We start from the raw sequence: 17,254 nt of genomic DNA, 5'->3' as shown, positions 1-17,254 counted from the left end.
AGAGGTCTGCCACACCATGTGGTCACCTCCGGGGCAGGTGGGAATTGAACTCATGCGGAAGTGGCTTTAGCTTCTCAGTGCAGTGCTTTAACCCGCTGCGCCACCAGGGAGGGCCTCTAGTTTTTTTTTTTTAAGGGGGGAGATTAGGTCGTTTCTTTGAGTTATTTCTTGTTTCTTGATGTGAGCCAGTATTGCTATATATTTTCCTCTTACAACTGCTTTTAATATGTCCCATAAGTTTTGGAGAGTTCTGTCATCATTGTCATTTTTCTCAAGGTAATTTTTTAGTTCTTCTTTGATCTCCTCATTGATCCAGCAGTCCTCCAGTAGTGTGGGTTTCTGTTACCACATGGTAGTGGACTTCTTGCCTTTTCCACATGGCTTATTTTTAGTTTGATTCCTTCATGTTCAGAGCAAACAGTTGGTATTATTTCTATCTTAGTGTATCTATTGATATTACCTTGTGACCCAGTATATGGTTAATCCTAGAGAATGATCTATGTAGATTTGATAAATATGTGTACTTGGATTTTGGGGGATGCAGTATTTTATAGATGTCTGTTAGACCCTTGTTATCCTTGTCCTATTTTAGAGCTTTAGTATCTTTGCTTATTTTTTGTCTTGTTGATCTGTTCATTGTTGAGAGTGGCATATTGAAGTTTCCTACTCTGTATGTATTTTCTCTGATATACATTTTCACAGATGACAGTAGTTTCCTGGTATATTTTGTTGTTCCTTCATTTGATGCACATATGTTAATATTGTTTTTATCTTTTTATGATAGTTTTTATCTTTTGTAGTTATATGTGTTTTCCTGTAACCAGCAGCACGTTGGTTCTGTTTTTTTTTTTTTTTTCTTAATCCATCCTGCAACTCTGAGTTTTTATTGATGAGTTTAAGCCCTTTACACTTAGAGATAATATTTATATACTGGCACCTATATTTGCCTTTTAAAAAATTTTTATTCCTTGTTTTGAATTGTTTTTGTGCATTCTTATGTCAGATTTGGCTTTAGGACTTCTAGTAGTATTTTTTGGAGTGGAGGTTTAGTAATGACAAATTTGTGGCATTTCTTTATTCGTAGAAGAAAGAGAGCTTCACAGGATAGAGTATTCTTGATTGGCATTTGATGCTGTGCAGTTCGAGTATGTCCCTCTACTCTCTCCTTTCCTGTAATGTTTCTTTGTAGAAGTCTGACTTCAGCCTGATTGATGTCCCTTTATAGGTAATTTTTTCTTCCCTCTTGTCATTCTCATTATCTTTTTTTCTTGTTTTGTATTCTCGGTAGTTTTATTATGATGTGCCTTGCTGTATTTCTCCTGTCGTCATGGTAGTTTGGTGGTGTTCTTGCTTCTTGGATGGCTACTTTCATCTCCTTTTTCAAACTAGGGACATTTTCTTCTGTTATCTCTGTGAATATTTTCTCTACTCCTTGGCCTCTCTCTTCACCTTCTGGGATATCTATAACGCTGATATTCTTTTCCTCATGGTGCCAGATAGCTCTTGAAGTATTTATTCATTCATTTTCCTTTTTCCTTCTTTGTTAATTCTCTTTATTTCTGTGTCTTTGCGGTGCTAATTCATTCTTCCATTTTATCGATTCTGTTTTCATTACTTTTCCCAGCATTCTTTATCTCCTCTAGTGGCCCTTTCATCGCCTGCATTTCATCTGTTTCCTTTTTTAAGGTCTTGTTGTCTTTCTTCAATTTGTTGATTCCTTGTCTCATATTGATTTTTTTTTTATTTCATTCATTTCCTTGTTTGCATTCTTCAATTCCTTGATAGGTTACCTAGTTTTTTGTTTTTTTTTTCTTCTTATATTTTTGTTTGTTTATCATGATGATTTTGAATTCTCTATATGGTAGTCTGAACAGTTCTGTTTTTTTGATGATTTCTGGTGATTGATCTTTTTGTGGTAAGTTTTTCACCTGTGGACTTGCTTGGGTGTTTGTTAGTCTTCTTTCCCCTGTCATGTATTTTCTAACAATTCCTATTTGTTGCTGTTATTGGTCAGCACTCTTTCTGGATGTTCTTTCTGGGATTACCTAGGGACTCCCAATACTTCATTTGTGGAGGATTTTCTGAGCTCTGCTTTGTTTCAGTATCTCCTGTTTTTCCAGCTCCCACTGTATGGAATTGTGTTTGTTACCTCAGCCAGTAACAGAGTTCTTTTGTGTTGTTCAGCTGCTTCCATAACATGTTGAGTACTAGTCTCTGGAAGGTGCTCTAGTTTCTGGATGGGCTGACTTTTTCCACTGAATTTCTTGCTTCTGTTGATCTTTGTATCCTTCAGATGTCCCGGATTTCCTCAATTCTTGGATGTGCCTGAAGGATGGTGGCTTGGGTGGTGGAGCCCTTTACAAGTGTTATAGGTCTCCCTGAAGTTAGGCCTGTCCTTGAGCCAGTCACTGGTTTTGTTTACTTCCTGAGCACTGTATGCCTTGCATGGCGGTGCCCTAATGGCTCACAGACCTCAGGCCTCTGCTGTGAGGGCAGGGATGCAGGAATGCTGGGGAAGCTAGAAGGCCTGTAAGCCTCCCACCTGTGCAGGCTGCCAGTCCTCCTTTTAGCCCTCCAGGGCTCTTTCTGCCTACTCCATTCAGTCTTTCCCTCCAATTGGGGTCCACTCTAGAGCTTAATTATCTTTCTTTACCTCCATGGCTTTACCACAGATTTTGTGGGTAGATACAGTAAGTAGGCAAGCCTCCCATCTGAAGCACTTCTTAAAACCTCTCCATGCTTGGGTGTGCCCATAGCAGGTTGGGGGGGTTGTTAGAAGTGTGCAGTGTCCCAGTGGCTGGATCTGTGGCTTATTCCTTAACTATTTTTTTTCCCTTTTACCTCAAGGGCTCTGTGAGCCTTGCTGGGCTATGCCTTAATGGCACACAATCCTCCAGGCCTCTGGTGTGGGGGCAGGGATTCAGGCAGCACTAGAAGGGCTGCAAGCCTCCCAGCTGTCCCATTCTCCAGTTCTTCTTCCCACCTCCAGGACTCTGTGTGCCCACTCTGAGCAGTCTTTCCTTGCAGCTTGGGTTGCACTCACCGAATAGAGTTGTCTCTTTACCTCCAGAGCTTTAGCAGCAGAAGAGCAGCCAAGGTATTTCCTAGCACCTGGGCTCCTGGGCCTGATTCTAGGTTTTACAATTATAGACTTCTATGTTAGTTTTCACTTCTAGTCAGTGTCAAAATATCAAAAATTATAGTATTTCACTTTTATTTTAAATTAGGTGGGAATTAAACTATAAATTATCAAACAATCCAAACTTGAATTTGAAATAATCAGTAATTTAAATGTTATTACTATAGAAATTTTCTTCAATTTGTTAGATTTTCTGAATGAGCTCTGCTGTTATTGCTAGCAGTGTTTAGTAAAATTGAGCTAGTTAGAGGTCATTATCTTATTCTTTCATTGTTATTATTTAATGATGTACTATTGTTTTACATCTTTGTTTATTTTTTCACAGTATTTCAATTCTCCTCTAAACTGTGCTTTCCCCATAAAGCATCTGTAGTTTTCCACTATATTCCAATGTGTTCTACTACCTCTCCCCTCTTCCCCTTTTTCATGACTCATCTGTTGTAAAGCTCTTGAGGGTTTGTTTTAAGTTGGTCTTTGCTGGACACATTGCTTGGTTTCCCTGTATTACATGTATAAAGGACACCATGCATTGATCTTTTTCCTGGCTTAGTTTGTTTAGCATAATGCCTTCTAGTTTCACAAATGGCATGAGTTTCTTTCTTAAACATGGGGAAATAATCCATTGTGTATATATCACATCTTCATTATACACACACCTAGTTTGGGGCACTTAGATTGTTTACCATACGTTAACTGTGTTTAAGTAGTGCTGTAATAAACATGACATTACATATTTTCCAGCACACACATACACACACACACACACACACACAAAAAAAAAAAAAAAAAACTTAAGAGTTTTTGTGTTCATTGGGAAGATGCCTAGGGGTGGAATTTCTGGGTTATAAGGCAGAGCTATTTTTAGCTTTTGAGGAATATACTTTCACTACTGTGTTGTTTTAATTATCATGATTTTTGTAGTAGAGTTTGAAGTCTGAAAGTGTATTACCACTATTCCCCTCCCCCATTCCTGTTTTTTCCCAGGAGATCTCTGGCAATTTGAGTTTTTGTTTGTTTGTTTGTTTGTGGCTTCATAGGAATTTCAGTAATCTTAGTTCTATTTCTTTAAGACTGTCATTGAAATTTTTAGTGGGGTTTCATTGAATCTGTAAATTGTGTTGAATAGGATGATATTTTGAGGATGTTGATTCTTCCAATCCATAAACAGGAGATAATTTTCCATTCGTTTTGTCTTCTTTTTCCAATTATTTATTTATTTATTTGAGCATGCAGAACTGAGGTATAGGCCAGAGGTGTGGGGACGGTGAGAGGATTCATCAAAGACAGAGTGGGGAGCAGAAGGCAGATTGTCAAAGTACACTACTGAAGAGAGCAGCAGGCGAGTCAGGAGAGGTCTGACACAATGTGGATCACATCCTGGGACAGGCGGGGATAGAAATCATGTGGAAGTGGCTTTATCTTCTTAGTGTGTGCTGTAACCCACTGTGCCACCAGGGAGGGCCCGTTTTTCCAAGGTTTTATACCTTTGTTCTTTACTTTGTTAGGTGTATTCCCAAATAGTTAATGGTTTTGATGTGATTGTAAATGCAATTAATTTCTTAATTTCTTCTTTAGCTGACTTTGTATATCAGAAGACAGGTGATGTTGGTGCTTTTGTAGTCTTCTACTTTGCTGAACTGTTTTATTGTTTCAATAAGTTTTTCCTTGGACTCTTTGTGGTTCTCCATGTTATCATATCATCTTAAAATAATCATGACTTGACTTCTTTCATTATTTGATTTTGTTTTTAACAGCTTTCTGTTGCCTGTTTGCTCAAATATTATGTTGAATAACATTGGTGAGAGAAGATATCATTGTCTTACACTGAATTTTAGTTGAAAGACTTTCAGTTTTTCACTATTGAGAATACAACTGTCGGTTTGTCATATATGTTTTTTATCATGTATATTCCATTTATCCCAGTATTAAAGGATTTTCAATGAATACAGAGAATGCTTTATCACCATCTATTGATAAAGATTTTTTTTTTTATGTAGTGTACTGCATTGTTTAGTTTTTGATTGTTGAACCATCCTTGTGTTCCAGGTATTAATTTCATGTGTTCATGTTTGATAATCCTTTTAATGCATTGTTACATTTGGTTTGTTATGATTTTATTGAGGATGTCAGCCTATGTGTTCATTAAGGAATTTTTTTTGTGTTATTTTTATTTGGTTTTAGTATTAGCATATGCTTGCCTCATGAGAATTTTTGGATGTGTAGTGTTTTAAGTTTTTGAAATAGCTTGAGCATGACAGCAATTAGTTCATTTTTGAAGGTGTGGTAGAACTCACTTGTGAAGCCACCTGGTCCTGAAGGTTTTGAGGTAAAGTTTTGTGTTTTTTTCTTTTTTTATTGTTTCAATTTTTTGCTTATGTTTGGCTTGTTCAGTTTTTCTATTTTTTCTCTAATCAGTCTTGGATGATTGTATAATTTAAAAAATCTGCCCATCTTATCAAGGTTGTTGAACATGTTTTCTAATAAATATTCATAGTTAGTGCCTATTACCTCTGAAGTTCTGTAGCATCTGTTAAAGAGTTTCTGTTTTGTTCTTGATCCTATACATTGCTCCCCTTTTGTCTAAATGAGCCTGGATTGAGATTTCTTTGTTTTATTTTTTTCCCCAGAACCAATTTTTTTAATTGATCTTTTGCATTAACTTTTTGAGTTATGTTTCTTTTATTTGTTTCCTTGTTCTCATCACTACCTTGCTATATACATTTTCTGTAAGGCAATATATCTGTCCTTATATTAGAAGGTTGTGACCTCACAGCCATTTCTCTTGACTTTTTTTTTTTTTCTATTTCCTGTTTACTCGGTTATTTTTTAGTTGTGTGTTATTCAATCTACATATATTGGACGTTTCCCCATCTTTCTTTTTGTAGTTGATGTCTAATTTGATACTTTTTGAGTCAAGAAGACATTTGGTAAGATTTCTGTCTTCATGAATTTATTGATACTTGTCTCATGGCCCAATATATGGTCAATCCTGGAGATTGTCCCATGCACACTTGAAGAAAATGTGTATCTGCATTTAGAAGGTAAAGGGTCCTCCAGATATCTTTTAGTTCTGTATGGTCTAATTCTTCATTGAGAGCTATTATGTCCCCATTCATTTTTAGTCTCATCAACGATAGTGATAATGGTGTGTTGAAGTTTCTCATCACAAATGTTATTTTACAGTGTTTTTGTTGTTGTTTGTTTTGTTTTGTTTTTGTTTGTTTGTTTTTGTTTTGTTTTTTGTTTGTTTCCTGAGTGGATAGTAGTTGCCTAATGTATTCTGGTGCTGAGTATGTGTTGATGAATATTATGTCCTGATATATTGTTCCCTTAATCATTAGGTAGTGTCCAGCCCTGTCTCTTGTTATCTTTTTTTTTTTTTAAACTAGAAATCTGTTTTGTTTGCTGTAACTTGGCGATCCTGTCCACTTTTGGATTTCACTCCCTTGTACAATTGATTCCACCCCTTTATCATGACTCATGTTTATCTTTGGAGCTCAAGAGAATCTTCTGGTGACAGCAGAAGGTTGGATTCTGTTTCCTGAACTAATTGTTTACTCTGCATATATTAATTGGTGAGTTTATTCTGTTAACATTTAGAGTGAGTATTCATTTATGAAAGTATTTTTTTTTTAATTTTGTGGTCATATATGTAAACTTTTTTGATTTCTGCATGTGTAAGATTCTCTGTTTGGCTTGGATACTAGAGTTCCTTTCTTTATTTCTTGGTTATTTTCAAACTCCTTCAGTTTTTCTTTAAAAAGGTCCTTTATTTCTTTCTAATTTCTAAAGGAAAGTCTTGCAGAATATAGCATTTCGGTTGGCAAATTTTTATCTGTATGTTCTACCATCACGTTTTTCATTCTCTCATTGTTTCTTCTATGAAATCTGACTTAAGTTATTTGCTTCACACCCCCCCTGAATGCCATAAATATTCTAGGTCTTGAACTCTTGGATGTTTCCCCATCGCATGTCTTGGTATTGATTTATTTTTCTTTAGGGAATCCAGTGTTCCTTTAGCTTTGTGGATCTTATATTAATTTCCTCTTCCACATTTGGAAAGTTTTCTTCTGATATTTCTCTAAATATATTTTCTCTTCTGTTTTATCTGTCTCTTCTTTGATACCTGTGATACCCTTTTTAAAAAATTTTATTTATTTATTTATGCAAGAACTGGAGTACAGGCCAGAGGTTCAGGGGTGAGAAGGTTCACAATAGGAAACAGAACAGGCAGATTGACTGAAATACACTGCTAAGGGGAGCAGTGGGTGAAACAGGGAGGTGTGCTGCAATATGTGGTTTAGCACCCTGGCTGGGGATCAAATTCATACTACAGTGGCTGGGAATAGCTTCACAGTACTCAGATTTAACCCATTGTGCCACCAGGGAGGTCCCTTACAGCTGTGATTCTTATACTGACTTTTTTATGGTGTTAGAGAGTTTATAAAATATTTTTTTTCTGCCATCGTCTTTGCAAATTCATATTTTCATTTACTCCTACATTTTTTTCATATTCTGTAGCTTTCTATAATATTTTTCCATAACCCTTTTTTATTTTTTCATCCTGCAGATCCTCTATTTTCTTCACATAGTATAATTTTCTATCTTCTGTTATTTTTTTCCCCTTAGGACATTTCACTTTTTTCTCTGTATTTCACTATATAGCCTTGATCCATGTTTGAATTTTCTTTGTGTTTTTCCAATTTCTTTATTATGGCAAACTTGAAATTTTTGTTTTATAGGAGGAACATCAGATCTTCCATGTCTTTGTGATCAGATTGTGGAAGTATGTTCTTTCTGTTGTGTAGTGTTTCCCATTGGAATCTGTGACCATTTCTTTTATTCATCTATACCCATTGCTTTCATTACCTTGCTGCTGTGGTTTTCATTTCTTACAGCAGTGAGCTGATGTACAACTCACTGATGTACAACTCCATGTTAGTGGTGCAGTTAGGCTGGAACTGGACTTTGGACTAAATACTGACTGAGGTACAAGTAGATGTAATTATGGTCAGCAGTGATTTGTGTGGAGCCTGGACTTGGATCAGTGATTTCAGGCATGGTCCTGAACAGCTTTTATTGGTGCCTCAGTTGTTTTCTGAGGCACTCGTGGGTGTTACCCATGTTGGGGGAGTACTTTCCAGAGATTTACTGATACTGGGTGGGGCCCTGTGAAGCCTTTAGTGGGCCTATGCTGGCTTCCAAGCCACTGGTGGATAATGCACAGCCACCTTAACAGAGGGTCATTGCAAAACAATGGAGGTCATAACAAAACAAATGATTTTATGTTTGTTAATTATTTTTATTAGAATATGAATTAAATTGGCATTCAGCTTACTTTGCTATACAAAACTGTAGGCTTAAGTTTATACTTACTTTAGGTAAGGCCATTCTCTTAATGCCAACTGAGATTAGAGATAGATAAAATACCCCCAGTAAGCTGCTTAAGCAAGAGGTGGTTATCTTAGAAAATAAGCAAAAAAAAAAAAAAAAAAAAAATCATTTCAGTCTTAATGAGAAGTTTTATTATAACTTCATGAGATGAACTCATGAAGTTATAGTTATCCTTAATCACAGTAGACATAGCAAATCTTTTGTAGCAATTTTCATTGCAACAAAGTTTAACTATAGTTAGTAATTTACTCAGGATTGATTCTAGGGAAATTGTCTCCTAAATTTAGATTCACTCACTGTAAATGTCAATAATTTGAGAGTATTAAATTGATAGGCCTCTTACAAATAATAAAACATTTTCTTTTGATTTTTTGCTTTGGGGTATTGTTACTTTTTTCATGTAACACTTGTAATTTTGTCATTTTTCTCTATATTTTAACAATTTTGCTCTCTGGAGACTTATTTTCATAATACAGAAAAATACATGAATTATTTTCATGGTTTTAAATCAAAATAGTTATTATCTAGTTTTATCAGAATTTATTTTTTTAAAGATTTATTTATTTATGCATACGGAACTGGGGTATAAGCTAGAGGTGCAATAATGGTGAGAGGATTCACCAGCGGCAGAGTGGGGAATAGCCGGTAGGTCAGGAGAGGTCTGCAGTGCCATGTGGGCCAGGGATTGAACTGTCATGGTGAAGGGGTTGTGATGAACTTCATGGTGCTCCACTTTAATCTGTCACATCACCAGAGAGGTCTCTATCAGAATTTCTTATCAAAATTTATATTTGGTGTACCTGTTATTTCAATTATATATAATTAATTATACTGTAAGGTTTTGTGCACACCTGAAATTAGGAATCATACACTCCATAATATGAGCAATATATGATGTTATATATACACAATATATACATGTTATATATATATAACCAGCCAGTGTTTTAAACATTAAACCTTAAACATTAGGGGAAGGGGCCAAAAGTTTCTTCAACTTGAGATCTTCTCTCCAGATCTCCATCTTTGGAACTTCCCTGAGTCTGACCTGAAGTACTTGTAATCATTGAAATTCAAATATAATTTAGTATACCAGCTCATGTGTTGATTACCTAATATCTCCATAGATGTATCTGTACTGCACCCACTCAATGTCTTTTTCCTTTTCCTCCCCTTAGATCACTTAGGGCCTGTGTTATCATGCTATTATGTAGTAATATGCTATTATAATTTGGTCTGTATTTGTCTTTGATGTATGTCAGGTGAAATTTTAAAATATTCAGACATTGAATACATTGTGCTGTCTGAAGACTGTTTCACACATAAATGTATGTTATGTATTAGCTTGGGTTGCATTTTTGTGAGTTTTGCTTATAGATGTATGATAACCTTTTCTTGTATTCACTGGTATTTATTGAGAGATGCAAAAGGCACAGTCTTGCATTATTTCATTGCTCTCAGAAGTGCTTCTGATTCTAAGATTCTTTTCTTTTTAGTCTTAAAAACAAAACTCCTGTTATCGTTCATGATAAAACCTGAGTCAGTTGCTATCCTTAAAGTCCATTTACAAGCTTTCTTTTAATAATAAAAAGTTATTAATTTTAATCTATTTGCTTCCAGCTAATACTGGAAGCAGTTAATACCATTAATACTGGTTTAATCCACACAGATAGGATTCCTATTCAACCTCTCATATCCCTCCCCCGGCTTCCAAAAAAATAGTATTTTCTAGTGACATACTAAGTTGTAACTAAAATAGGCAATCAGATCAAAACATTGAATTGTTCCCTATTAAAATCAAAGTGACATGTTCAGGTATTTTATTAATTAATTTCAGAATATCTATAAACTAACATCTAAGATTCTACCATATCCTAATTTGTTTTATTTTTCTATAGCTACATCTGCTAAAAATCATTGTATTTCAGAACTCTTTTTTCCATATTTTTCATCTATGTGAATTAGGAAATCCTTTGTCAAGGGTTCTTAGATTTTTGTCTTAGGGCTTTTGTAGGTACTTAAAAACTACTGAAGATATTAAACAACTTTTGTTTATCTAGTTGTGTTTATATAGTTTTCTAAGTTATTTAGTTTTCTATTTATGCTTATCTAGTTTCTATTATCTAGTTTTGTTTTATCTAGTGGGTTATGTCTGTTATTACAAAATGAGTCAATTTTGAAAAAAAAATACTTTTCATTTTAAATAACAAACTCACTATTGCCATAAATAACAGTGTAATGAAAAATAACTTTTCACACTTTTAATAATTGTTCGGTAAAATAACATTTGTTTTGGTGTTAATGTGTGCTAGTGCAGAATATAAATACTAATACATTGGTGACAACTGACTGGGTTCAGACTACAGCACCAGCATTTTTATTCATGATTGCTTTTGTACTATCAATACAAATATCAATATAGTGAAAAATGAAAATAAAAGCTTGGTGTTTTTTGAAAAGTTTTTCAACACTGAGTCTCAAAAATGTTTTGAAGATCATACTTAGATCTGTATTCTATGGTGCATTCTAATCTTGAAATGAAAGTTTGCATCAGTATGTTTGAGGACATTTTTCATTCCTTCTCTGTTGTTCACTGAGAATTAGTTATCAGTATCTGGCATAACTACATGTTAGATTTGAGTATAATTGTTTTTTTTTTTAAGTTAGCATTATGGAAATTAAAGAGATTAAAAAGACATCACCCACGTCCAGCATGTGTCTGTCCAGTTGGATTTTATATACATACATTTCTCTTTACTTCTGTGTGTTTTTTGTGCTATTTGTTAATATATTATTAATCTGGCTTCTTATTACCCTTAGGAAACTTCAGAAGATCAAGAACACTTGATTTTCATGATTTATTTAAATTCACTCCATATGCCATTGGTCATTTCTTGAATTTTGGCCCCACTTCTGTCTGGAACTAAAATTTATGGTGTGGTAAAGTAGTCTAAGAAAAGGGTAAAGATGCTAATTTAGGAAAATATGAAGATTATCTTTTAAATGGAATTGTTCTGTTGCATTATCTCCATAAAATTTGTTATTACAGCAGTGTTCCTGTACTGCTGGATTTTTTTTTAATAGTTTTTACCAAAAGCACTGAGAGGAGGGTGTGTATATAGACATAGCATGGTTTGTGATTCACTCAATGTATGCACTAGCTCTCACACTTATGTATTTAGCAGCTCTGTAGTAGTTGAATAGGTAATTGAAATAAACTAATTGGGGTCAAATAATAAAAATGAAAAGCAAGGATCTGTAAAAATGGTCTGATAATACGAGATTCTATCTTTTGGTAAGTGATCAAAATAATGTCTAAATTTGAAAGCTTCTTGGTGCATGATCACTATAAATACTATTAATGTAACCATAATACTAGTATTCTGCCAATATAAAATTGCTATAATGCTCAAACATATAAGTATTTTACCTGTAATTATTATGGATCATGAATTGCTGAATCGGCATCAAAAGAATAAAATCAAATCTTGGATGAATTGTTTTTTTTCTGTCTCCTATTAGAACAGAGTTTATAATTCCATTTCAGAGTTTGAACTTGTTATAGATTTGTCTAAACTTCCCTTTTTCTTAGGCCTGTTTTCTTGGTATGATTCCTGCATTGAGCACCCTACCTCTCAATGGAACCAGATCATTATCTATAACTAATCACTCATCAATTTGTAAGGCTCCTAAGTCTTTGTTAGCTATTATCTCTTAATATTTCACCATAAAAACAGGAAAAATTAACTTCAAAATCACCATGCAAGTAATCAACTGGCATGTGACACATCTCAGTCCTGCATTTATGTTTTTTTTTTTGTGTGTGTGATTTATCTTCCTACTACCTCCTTATTCTAAAGACTAATAAAGTGATTAATAGGTAAACATCTCAGAGAATGTAAGCTATGAAGAAAATGTATTTTGTAAGAAACAGATTTATCTTTAGATTGACAATCAGTAACTTAAAAGATTGATGATTACCTTGAAAATTGCATATCATTTTATTTTAAGATTTATTTATTTATGCATATAAGAACTGTAATGAACAGAGTTGTGGGGTAAGAGTAGGGGAGTGGATGAGAGCACTCACCAGAGACAGCGTGAGGAGCCGAACAGACAGATCTACTGAAATATACCAGCAGACCAAAAGGAGAGATCTGCTGCACCATGTGGGTCAGCTTCCTGACCTGCTAGGGATCAAACTTAGTGCTGTGGTGGCTGGTGACAGCTTGACTGCACTGTCGTTAACTCATGCACCAGCAGGGAGATACAGCATATCATTTTAAAATGACAAATAAAAATGGAAAGAGCATTCCTGTATCTTTTAATGAACCAGTTTTTGACAGTAATAGTGTTTTGCATAGGCATGTGAGTGTCTGTGTCTTTGTTGTTACCATTTCATAAGAATCAGCAATTTTAGTTTTTGGTGCATCTACCCTGAATTTTACTGTTATTACTCATAAAGAGCAATTTTGGAACTCTAAGGCATGCTAAGTAGTTTAGAGCTAATTAATTTACTATTAAGTGAAAGCAAGCAACAATAGCAAAACTTGTTGATTTCTTCTCACTCAAATAAAATTTTCCTTTTACAAAAATGAACTGTCATTGTTAAATAAGACTGTGAAACAGGGAAGTATTGTAAGTAAATTGTTTTTTTCTTGTTAAAATTGCATTCCTTCCTAGCAGTTATTAGAGGATATTCTGCTGCAAATAATCAAAGAATTATTACTGTGTATTATGTAATTTTATTGTATGAAGAAACTTTTTTATATTTTAATTTTTTTTAAGATTTATTTATTTATTCGTACAAAACTGGGGTACAGGCCAGAGACGCGGAGGGTGAGAGGATTCACCAGAGACAGAGCTGGGAGCAGAACAGGGAGATTGACGAAGTACACTGCCGAGGGGAGCAGCGGGCGGGCCAGAAGAGGTCTGCCTCGCCATGTGGCTCTTCTCCGGGGCAGGTGGGGATCGAACTCATGCGAAATTGGCTTAAGAATCTTTGTGCTGTGCTTTAACCCACTGTGCCACCAGGGAGGGCCTGTATGAAGAAACTTTTAAGGAATTCTTAGATTTTTGTCTTCTCTCTTGATCTTTATGAAAATTACTTTTTTGCTTATGTTTATGCTTCTGATTTCCTGTGATACTAACATTACTTTGTTTAAAAACTGGTGATGATAATGTTTAATTCATAATACATGGGTCTTTCTTGAAAGCCTGCTCTGTAAAGCTTTACAACCCTCTTTAAAAATACGTGATTTAGGCCCTCCCTGGTGGTGCAGCGGGTTAAAGCACTGCATTAGGAAGTTTGAGCCACTTCCGCATGAGTTTGATCCCCGCCTGCTCCGGGACCTCTCATGACCCGCCAGCTTCTCCCCTCAGTGGTGTACTTCGTCGATCTGCCTGTTCTGCTCCCCACTCTATCCCTGGTGAATCCTCTCACCCTCCACATTTCTGGCCTTGTACCCCAGTTCTGTATGAATAAATAAATAAATCTAAAAAAAAGTGATTTAACATGTTTCCTGAATTATTTTTACATCTGAATTTCTTTTAAACATAAAACATTTTAATGGAGCTATACTTCTAAACAAAATCTATTCATATTTTACAATTTTATTTACTTATGCATACCAGAACTGGGGTGAACTCCAGCAGTGCCTGAGTTGGGGAGGTGTGAGAGGATTCAATAGAGACAGAGTCGGAAATACACTGCTGAGGGGAGCAGCGAGTGAGACAGGAGAGGTCTGCTTTGCTGCTTTGCCATATGGGTTATGTTTCCTGGTCAGGGATCTAACTCCTTTTGCAGTGGCTTGCAATAGCTTGATAGCGCTCTTTAACCCTTATGCCACTCATTTTTAATACAGTTGTATAGATTTCATCTGCGTCTACTGTCATTGACATGAAACTGAATTTGCAATAGGCAGAAATATATTTATTTTCTTCATATTAATGTCCACTTGACACATAAACATTATATGATTTTTCCTCCTCTTTTACAGATTCCCTTCAAGCACAGCTTATCAATATGGGTGTTATTCCTACATTAGTGAAATTACTGGATGTCCACTGCCAAAATACAGCTCTTACAGAGATGTGTCTTATTGCATTTGGCAATTTAGCAGAACTTGGTAAGTCCACATATAACAGAGTTATAAGTGTGTGTGTATATATATATATATATATATAAGAAAAGGTAGATCCATTGCCTTGTTTTTAGTTGGAGCTATTTTGTTTCCCTCATTATTTTATATACTAAGGTTGTATATTATTTTATAGAATTGACATTTAAAATATTTCAACTTTAATATCATCACAGTGACTAAATGAAGTAAATGTTTATAATCTGTTTGGATTAAGTAGAAAATTTGAATTTACACTCATGTTCATATAGCAGGGAAACTTCTCTGGGAGAAAAATCTGTGAAAGGTGTTCAGTGTATTTAATTTGTTATCTAAATTATATAAGTAACTATATGTTTGAGCCTAAATAACTGTTTATTTAGAAGCTAAATATCAATATAATCTCTACAATATTTGATATATTATAATGTAAATATAAAGCATTAACAGCACTGTGAGACTATCCACAGCTACTCTAGCATGAGTTTGTTCCCCAGCCAGGGAGGTGACCCACATGGCATGGCAGATTTCTTCTGACCCACTCGCTGCTCCCCTAGGTAGTATATTTCAGTAATTCTGTTTGTTCTGCTCCCCACTGTGTCTCTTGTGAATCCTGTCACCCCCCACAACTCTGGTCTATACGCCAGTTCTTGTATGTGTAAATAAATATTAAAAAAAAAAAGAAGAAGAAAGAACTGCTTCATACAAACCCTCTTTAAATTAATAAATTCACCTTAGTGCCATATTATAAACATTTTAAACTGTGACTGAGGTAAGATATGTGTATCACCACTCATACAAACACTCCTGAAACTATAAAAATACAATAATACTTACCCTTCCCACTATGAAAGTTTATATTCTATTTTCAGTAAATAACAATCCAAATTTGATAACCTAACTTAATAGTAGACATTTTTTCAAATATCTATTAGTATCCCTTTTTAAAAAAATAATTTGAAAAGCATTTTTTTTGTATTAGAGAAGTTATGTGAATTTTTTCATGATCTTTTTAAAAGAGGGCTTCAGGTCTCAGGCATAGGATCTTTAATAGTTTAAAAACTACAGTGTGTTTTAAAATGATAGTTATTCTTACTATATATGTTATGTATAGGTGCCATAATAAATTTTATTAAAACATTTTGGTTTTCCAGATTAAAGTAATCAAACATTTAAATGTTTATTATATATAGCAAAAATTATTAATGATTGTATTTTTTTCTGAGTATATTTTTTTGCTAGAAGATAATTATTATATACTTAGAGAATTATATTTTAAAGTTTCCATAGTGTGCATCATAGCAGATGCACATGATTTCTCATGTGTTTTTACTGTTCTGTGTAATTTGGAGATAGTTGCAAAAATTGAAATTCAATCATTTTACTCTTTAGAAAATAAACGAAAGGTTTTTTAAAAGATAAATACCTAGAAATAGAAATATTTGTCCTATTGCTCTATCAAAATTGTGTCTCTGTTAATGAACTTCTTTTAACCATAAATAATATTATTTGGGATAGCTAAAGTTTTTGGTCTTTTCCTTGTAAATGACCTCCCATCTAGCTTTAGATTTGTGCACACATTTATTGAATGATAATATGAATAAATAAAATGATACAATATGATGTATAGCAGTTGGGGACTGAGGATATAATTGGATAAGTGAATAAGAAAAACAATTTGGGAGCAAAAAGCAGCACCATATTTTGGGGAGCCCTTCTCTTGTTTGTCACAGGAGCTAAGTAGAGAATTTCCAAGATTGACTGTTTTTTGTCTGCTATACTGGCAAAATATACCATAAATATATATACTACTTCCAAATATCTGTTGATGTGATTTTCCTGTATGAAGTTATCAATATTTGTTTGGGAGATTGCATAAATTGCCTCTATTCAGCCACATATCCCTGATTTATATTAAAAATTGAATTTATCTCAGTTTGATTCATCCCAGTTTCATTCTGAAGTTCTAGCCATTAATATCATGTCTCCATTTTGGATAAAGAAAAGACAAAAGGGAAATAGTATAGCATGGGTCTGTTATATCCATGTCATTACCAGACTATACATCAACCATGATTTATTATTCTCTTTTCAGTGTCAGTTTTATTGCCCTTGATAGTATTATTTTTATTGGCACGAGATCAAGTCTTTCATTCATAGTGCACACTTTTGAATATAGTATATCAGTAAACTCTAGCGTTACTTTTTGTTGAACATTAATAAAAATACTATATAGCAGAAATTTTGTTTTACTTACTATAGATAATAGTTGAAAAGCACAATAAAAAAAACTTAACAAGTGTAATCTCTATGGGCAGGAAAGGAAAATGCAGTTCTATCTTTTTATTTATTTATTTTTTATTTTTTTATTACAAAGTTTATTTTTACATCATTTTGCACATTTTTTTTTTCCATCTCGATTGTAATCCCTGCGGGTTTCCCATCACCAGATCACCCCTGTGCCAACACCCTAGTCCCGTGCATTTCACTCCCTTCCCCCTCCCCCCCCCGTTTTTGATCCCATTCCCCACTCCACCCCCACAGAATGTCTCTGGTATATGGTTGTTCATTATTTTTGTTATTTTCTCACCTGGTCCATTAT

The 17,254-nt window shown here is 34.4% G+C and overlaps 1 protein-coding gene across 1 annotated transcript in view; it reads left to right on the top strand.

Moving 5' to 3' along the window:
* The window catches only part of RAP1GDS1 (RAP1, GTP-GDP dissociation stimulator 1), a 240,555-nt gene that overhangs the window by 140,653 nt on the left and 82,648 nt on the right, over nucleotides 1-17,254 (top strand). Inside the window, exon 6 of the mRNA XM_012724148.1 lies at nucleotides 14,533-14,661. Coding sequence (XP_012579602.1) covers nucleotides 14,533-14,661 — 129 coding nt within the window. The remainder of the gene's footprint in view (nucleotides 1-14,532; nucleotides 14,662-17,254) is intronic.

This window comes from Condylura cristata, unplaced genomic scaffold (assembly GCF_000260355.1).
Source record: "Condylura cristata isolate star-nosed mole 26May11 unplaced genomic scaffold, ConCri1.0 scaffold00012, whole genome shotgun sequence".
NCBI lineage: Eukaryota > Metazoa > Chordata > Mammalia > Eulipotyphla > Talpidae > Condylura > Condylura cristata.
Note: the sequence above shows the minus strand (reverse complement) of the source record. Positions and strands in the feature narration are given on the sequence as shown.